This window comes from Lolium perenne, chromosome 3 (genome assembly GCF_019359855.2).
Source record: "Lolium perenne isolate Kyuss_39 chromosome 3, Kyuss_2.0, whole genome shotgun sequence".
Lineage (NCBI taxonomy): Eukaryota > Viridiplantae > Streptophyta > Magnoliopsida > Poales > Poaceae > Lolium > Lolium perenne.
The window spans coordinates 302,710,271-302,717,728 of record NC_067246.2 but is presented as its reverse complement, the minus strand read 5'-3'; the positions used below and the strand labels follow the sequence as shown (position 1 = coordinate 302,717,728).

Here is a 7,458-nt window from a genome sequence, read left to right as displayed (position 1 = left end):
AGAAGGGCGGTATTTATTCCCCCCACAAAATTGAGCCGTTGCAGAAAATTGAGGTCGGATATTCCGGCCTAAGTAAGGGCCGGATAATTCGCCCCGCCCCCAATTTCCGGTGCCAAGGAAAATATCCAGCCAAATATCCGGGGGGTATACTGGGGGTTCGGCCGCTTAGTCCTTAGCCATTTTCAGGGGTCGAATATTTGCAAATATCCGGCCCTGGATTATCCAGCCTGGGGCTATTTTCTCCTCTCTTTTTTTGCTTTTCAACATGAATTCGATCACGGTTAATCTCTGCACCATTTCAACGCACATCAATGTATCACACATGTTGTCATCAAACACACAAAACTAGAAAGTTAGAGACATGTTCTTTCAATGGGGTACATAATATGCATCTATCAATACATATTACACATAATATGATCAGATCTCATAGCACAATATCATAGAATAAGGATCCACCACATATGTATACAAATATGGCCATAATCATGTGAGGCAGCTGATATGGCACTAAGAACTATGAAGAACATGAGAGAAATAGATCAAGCTACTGCCACTAACCCGTAGTCCAGAGGTTAACTACTCTCCCTTGATCACGGTAATGATGAAGACGTTGGAGAAGGCGGAGATCCCTCCGGCGGTGATGTCGGTGGAGTTTCCCCCTCCAATCTTCTATGCTGTAGGCCTCTATTTTCGTGTTTCTGTCTTCTGCGACGCTCTCCTCCCGTGAACTCTTCGGGGCCATATTTATAGTGCTTTTTAGGTCAAAATACGTCGGTGGGCGAAAGAAATCGGGTCGACTGGACGATCGAGGGCCGAAAGAGGGTTGGTGGCGCGCCCACCATGTTTGGGCACGCCACCTGACCTCTTTTGGGCCTTAGGCCCATCCAAGTGTCCTCCAAAGTTCCAGGGTGCTTCTCCCGACCAAAAAGTGACGCTCTAAAAATCACAGATCAATTTGATTCCGTATAGGTCTCTGAAAGTGAAAAATACGTAAAATAGTGTTTTTGCTGTTCTGCAGAGTTATAAACCAAATAAATGAGATCATTGGATAATCCCCATAAATCAATGTAAAACATGTTATTATCATCATATATGTTGCAAATATGTAGAAATTCAATATGATAAAGGATAAAGTTTATGTATGCATTTTACATGCATCCACGTCTAGTATGGAGTCGAAACATGGGAGAAACGGAGTCCCGAAGGTGGTAGGAGCCACCACGGCGCGTCCACCATGTGGGCCCATGCCATGGGTGATTCTCCACCTTCCCATCTTCGTTTCGCCGACTACTTTTGTGTTCATTTCTTATGTCCAAAAATATTGATGTCCGGGATTTCTTCCCTAGGTCTTCAACATCGAAGGAGCCAAGGTGCTAGCCTGTCGACGTGTAGTCTTGCTAGCCAAGGAAGTTTATGTAAACAAGGTAATATTAGAGACACATAGTAAGTGTGCATGATTTCTGGATATGTACCGCGCGGCATACGATGAACGAGGTTGCACATTTCTTAGCTAATGATGACTGCACGAATAATAAGATTTATACTCCCTCCCTCTATCTCAAAGTAGTAATTTTTAAGATAAAATCAGATTTTGTAGAGTTTGACCACATAAAAAGACAAACATATTAATCCTTGCAATATCTAGTGCATTTCATGGTTGTTCCTTTAACATAATTTTCATATTATAGATGTTAATATCTTTTTGCATATATTTAGTCAAACTTCAAAAAAATTGACTAAAAATTATATGAAACATAGGTTGGTGTTGGATTATTCCGTTTGGGTCGGTGTTCCACCGGCTTTAATTGTACTACACATAGGTTGGTGTTGGATTATTCCGTTTGCATGAACATCGACCACGATTATTGGGCAAATCACCTCTCATAATTTTGAATACCTAGGAGATCTCTACTCAACAATGAGAAATATCAATCAGATAATAAGTATTTGTAAATGAAGTATGAAATAGTCATTCCGTAATGGCACCAGACAGCGGCAATTAGAGGATCCGTGAAACAAGACATTAGGGCTGTAATAAACTGTACGGAATCATCCATGTCTCCCGAAAGATCAACACGTTCTGGCATCACAGAAGATCCGAGCCAACAGGACCAGCCGCACGACACAAACACAAGGAAACAAACACCACTCCTCCTCGGCCCCGACCCTTCTTCCTCCCGAGACCGCCCCCTCCCTCCCTTGTTCCTGTAGAGTTCCAAATAAAAGCCCACCTGCTTTCTTTTCCCGCGACCATTTCCAGAAAAAGAGCTCACACTCCCACTCTCTATCTCTCTCTCTCTCTCTCTCTCTCCTCACCCACACACGGAGCTAAGCAAGAGCCAGGGCCGAGAGAGGAGGGACCGCTCAAGTACAATTCTAGCCTAGTTTGTTGATCGCAGTTTGGTCTCCCGACCGAGAATGAATCCCTAGAATCTTCTAGTAGATCTTACGTCTACCACCACCTCTGCTTCTCTAATTTAGGTCTCACGTACCCGAGCCATGGAGAGAGGAGCAGGGAGTGGCATCGGGGGCATGCCGGGCGCTCCCCAGAACATCCTGGACGCCGGAGCTCAGGAATACTACCCCGCCATCGCCGCCGCCTACCCGTTCCCGCCGCTTCAGCACCAGCAGCTCTGCTGCCCTCCAGTGACCTACCCGGTCATGCCACCACCCGCTCCGATGCAGATGCCGATGCCTATGGCCATGCCCATGCCCATGCCGCCGCCGCAGACCGTCGCGATTTCGCAGCAATTCGGGATCCCCATGCCGGCGGCTACCGCGACGGCGTCGGTCGACGGACCGCCGAGCCGCGCCGTCGTCCTCAGCCTCCTGCCGCCGCACACGCCGGAGGCCGAGGTGGCGCGCGCGATGGCGCCCTTCGGCGACGTGCGCGCCGTGGACTCGCTGGCCCTGGCGTCCGAGGGCGTGGCCACCGTGCACTTCTTCGACCTCCGCGCAGCCGAGCGCGCTGTCACCGCCGTGCGGGAGCAGCACATGCGGAGGCAGTGCCTCCTCAGCCAGCACTACGCCGCCATGGGCGCCTGGCCTCCCCAGCAGCAGCCGCCGCCGCCGCCCGTGGACTGGCCCCAAGACGACGGCCTCGGCCTCGGCCTCGTCCTTGGCCAGGCCGTCTGGGCCAACTTCGCCGCCGGCTGCTCCCTGCCGGACGGCGGCCCCAACGGCGGCTCCCTCATCGTGCTCAATTGCCTCCCGGACGTCTCCCTTTCCGAGCTCCGCCAGGCCTTCCAAGCCTACGGTACGCACTCGCCACCGAGCAATTCTCGCCACACCCTGATCGAATTCTCTGAGATATGTTAATTTGCAGGTGACTTGAAGGATGTGAGGGAGCCGGCGCATCGGTCCAGCCACAAGTTCTTGGACTTCTTCGACTCGCGCGACGCCGCTCGCGCGCTCGCTGAGCTCAACGGCCGGGACTTCTTCGGCCACCGGCTCCTCCTCGAGTACACGCGCCCATCCATCCCCGGTGTCCGCGGGTAAGCAATTCTTGTTCTTGGCACACGCACGCATCTGCTATCTAGTTCTCGGCTAAAATCTTGTCCAATTGCACCTAGGCGCGCGCACGTGCCGCAGCGGCCCATGGCCCCGACGCCGCCGAGGCTACAATCAACGTGGCGTCCCTTGCCGGCTCCGGCTAAACCGCCCCCTCCGGCGCCGGCGCCGCCGTCGTCCGGCGCAGGCAAAGCGAGGGAAGGGGTGGTGCTACTGAGGAGGAGCTCCCCTAAGTCCAGTGCGAGCGATCCGTCCAAGGGTGGCAACAATGCCGGCACGAGCCAAGAACGGAAGGGCAAACGCGGGAAGAACATCACCATTGTCGTCAACGCAACGTCGGCTTCGCCTTCCGAGTCGCCGTCGCCGGCGTTGGCGTCCGGCAAGCAGCCGTGCACGAAAGCAGTCGGCCGCTCAGGGAGCTGGCGAGGCCCCAAGGGCTGGAGACACGGCTGGGAGACGCGCTACGAGTTCAAACAGCCCGACGCCGACAACAACGTCGCCACTGCCGGAGCAGCCACCGACAGCAGCACGCAGGAACCGGAGACGCGGACCACCGTGATGATCAGGAACATACCGAACAAGTACAGGTCGTCGTGCTAGCTTCCGCATTTGCCGCAACAACACAACTCCTAGTAGTAGTAGTACTATATTTCATGGATGCATGCTACATTATATTGTGTGAAGAGTTTGCCTAGCTTGGCCTTGTGTTTTGACGACTGAGCTGCTGTGCTATGTTCCTCGCAGCCAGAAGCTGCTGCTGAACATGCTGGACAACCACTGCATCGAATACAACAAGAAGATCGAGGCCGGCGGAGGCGAAGGCGAGTTTGAGGGCCAGCCTTTCTCCTCCTACGATTTCCTCTACCTCCCCATAGATTTCAGGTGAGTATTGGCCCCAATTACAAGCTGCTCTATTTATATTTTATGGAACACAATGCCACGAACACCCACCTAATTTGCAACTGAAAATTATATGGATCAATTGTGGTACTAGGAAATGTTGGTGCTAGAACATTGGAAGAACAAAGTAGGACAAGTTCTTGGGTTGGTTTTAGCTGCCGGATGTGTGAGCTTGTGTGTTTGTGGGAGGCATCTTGTGATAGGACTGTAGTAGTACTACTAGTACGCCCTGTGCAGCTGGTCTGCAACGCATATTGTTGTTATTAGCCCAAATGGAGAAGAAATTTGATATCACACCGGATCCTTCTCGTTTTGATGCAATGAATTCTTTTGTTACATCGCCTGCTGATCGATCAGAAAGGGGTCTCTGTTCCCTTCACCTGCTGCCTCTCTAGGATCCTCCCTCCCTCCCTCTCTGCCAATTGCTTTGCTCAGCCCTGCATGCGCTTCCATAACAAGGCCAGCACGAACGGATAAAGCGACGATGGGTGTTGAGGGAATCATGGAGTAGCCGTGAAAAGTTGCATCGATGCAAAAGCCTTCTTTTGCATAGATTTTTCTTTATCATCTTTGGGGGAGTCAAAGTATGAAAAATTGTGTACGCAAATTTGAAGCACTTTCTTGTGACTTCTGCTTGACTGCCATCTTTTCGCTTGCACGAATCAAGTTGAGAATAGACCTGTCATCAGTGCCCAATGACGGGAGGAACTTGGTGCGTCTTGGTGTCCATATAGGCAGCTTCACATCAATAGTAAAAAAAATCTGTTAGCTCCAAAAGCTTGTGACCTGATCACTAACCAGGAGTAGTGAAAAATAGTGTAATGAGAGCTCTTAAGTCTTACTTAGCGGATCTTTGCAAAATTTTGGTATAATCTTAATTAATCAGTGCATGCGGTGCTACAGCATGTCAAAATTAACAAGCAAACAACATTAGTAATTGCTATATATACCGTTGCATGCAGCAACAAGTGCAATGTGGGGTACGGGTTCGTGAACTTGACCTCGCCGGAGGCAGCCGTGCGGCTGTACAAGGCGTTCCACAAGCAGCCATGGGAGGTGTATAACTCGCGCAAGATCTGCCAAGTTACATATGCACGCTTGCAGGTACGTTTCATGCCATGCTTTGAGTTAATCTTTGTATGCCACAGCTGCTAGGCTAGCTCGTCGTGTTTGCTAACACAGGGCATCATAATCCACAGGGCCTGGAGGCGCTCAAGGAGCACTTCAAGAACTCCAAGTTCCCCTGCGACAACGACGAGTACCTGCCCGTGGTCTTCTCGCCGCCGCGCGACGGCCGGCAGCTCACCGAGCCGGAGCTCCTCGTCCCCCGCACGCCGGTCTCGTCGTCGTCCTCGTCGCTGCCTGCCAACGTAGATCCACTGGCGCTAGAGCTCATGGCGCCACCCTCGTCTTCCGGCGACGGCGCGTCCTCCACAATGTCCACCCACGCCGACGAGGACGTCCGCGGCGGCGACGGCAGCAACGATGATGACGACGACGGGCTCGGCGAGGAGCTACAGCGCCTAGGCTACACCGACTAGGTAGGCATGCAGGCAGCCTGCGTAGCTATACGATCTCGTGATCCATGTAGCAGCATTTGCTTCGAGAAGTGGCCGAGACAAGGCAACAACAATCATAGTTGCTGCCAAAGCGTATCTCTGGGTGGGATCTGCGAGTGAAGTGAAGAGTCACACATTTATGGCATGTGAATCAAAATGGAACGACGACAGGAGTGTGGGAAATGACTCGAGAAAAGAAGCGATTTGATGTCTGTTTCGATGGACAGATAGAGAGAGACTATCATCGTCGCCGTCGTCATTCATTCTTAGCTTGCATGCAGGCGGAGACGTGTTCTTGTGGTTTTCGATTTGAAGTATCCATCTTTGAAACTTGAGCCTAGCTAGTAGCATTGTTAGGAGGAGCTCCCGAGACACTATTCTTCGCGATGCGTTCGTTCGTTCGTTACATTAATAACATGTTACCTCTCCGAATTTCGAGACGTGATGTTACAATAGATTTGGTAGGATCTCCAAAATCTTTTTTCAATCCTTTTGTCTTCTTTGTTATGTTTATTCTTCTTATAATGTGTTTTTTATTTCCTTTTCATGCATTGTTGTTTTTGGCTGCCCGTTTCATCATGAGTACAGAATCATGTTGTTTGAAGAATGTTTCATTCTACCAGGGATTTGTTTACCGAGCGAAACACCGCGGTTGCCGGCCGGTAACTGGATTTCTGGACCCCTCTCTCGCCTGATAAATGAGTTTATCTCCCAAAACACTCAATCTATGTCTAGAATTACCAACCCCCTCCCACCTTGATAAATGTGCATCTCACAAAAAAATTCAGTCTATTTGTATGTGGTCTGCATTTAGGCTGGTTGGTTAGTTTAACCTAAACGGTATGTGTTCCCCCTTTTCTTCAACCCTAAGTAGGCCCTAACTTATTTATCCGGAATATTTAAATCCTCCTTAGAACATTATATTCAAAATGTTTAGATATTTTTGAGTTCAAAATTTAAATTTGGTTTGAGAAACTAGTTCGGTATTTGACTGGAAATCCTAGCCCCCTTCGAGACTTCTTTTTTCATGTCGGAGTAGACTAAAGGCGTCCATTAATTTTTGTAGTGTGTAGTATTTACTTGCAGTATTTGGGACTACTTGTCATGACACGTAACTTAATGACAATTAAATTAAAAAAATCATTTTCTACATTATAAGTAGGTCATAATTTATATTTCATTAAGATATAACTTTTAGTAAATTGAAGTACATCCACATTTTTATAGGATATATTCCTTAATTAGATAAAGCTCCTATATTAATTTAATATCTAGATTTAAGTGATGATAATATCAAGTTTTCGACGAAGATAGAGGTTCTTATGTCGTTGACTATTTAAAAAAAACTAGACCTAAACTAATATGTACACTTTTTGGCTGAAGTTTTTTCGATAAAGGGCGTTTTATTACTCGAAGTATCAAGCATTACACCCAGGCTCTGCATAGCTAAGTTACACACAGCCGTTTATGAAACCAGTATCCAATC

The 7,458-nt window shown here is 49.0% G+C and overlaps 1 protein-coding gene across 3 annotated transcripts; it reads left to right on the top strand.

The window, feature by feature from the left end:
* The first annotated feature begins 2,176 nt into the window (after window positions 1-2,176).
* On the top strand, window positions 2,177-6,302 carry LOC127345269 (protein terminal ear1 homolog). Of its 3 annotated transcripts, XM_051371713.2 has the most exons (7): window positions 2,177-2,371; window positions 2,485-3,259; window positions 3,329-3,497; window positions 3,576-4,103; window positions 4,258-4,395; window positions 5,376-5,517; window positions 5,613-6,302. In XM_051371713.2, exons 2-7 carry the CDS (start codon window positions 2,503-2,505, stop codon window positions 5,952-5,954), a joined length of 2,076 nt encoding a protein of 691 aa, XP_051227673.1. In that variant the 5' UTR covers window positions 2,177-2,371; window positions 2,485-2,502; the 3' UTR covers window positions 5,955-6,302. The 3 variants fall into 3 exon arrangements, with proteins under 3 accessions (XP_051227673.1, XP_051227674.1, XP_071684709.1); XM_051371714.2 differs by having other exon boundaries at window positions 2,177-3,259; window positions 3,576-4,100; XM_071828608.1 differs by having other exon boundaries at window positions 2,177-3,259.
* Window positions 6,303-7,458: the final 1,156 nt, after the last annotated feature.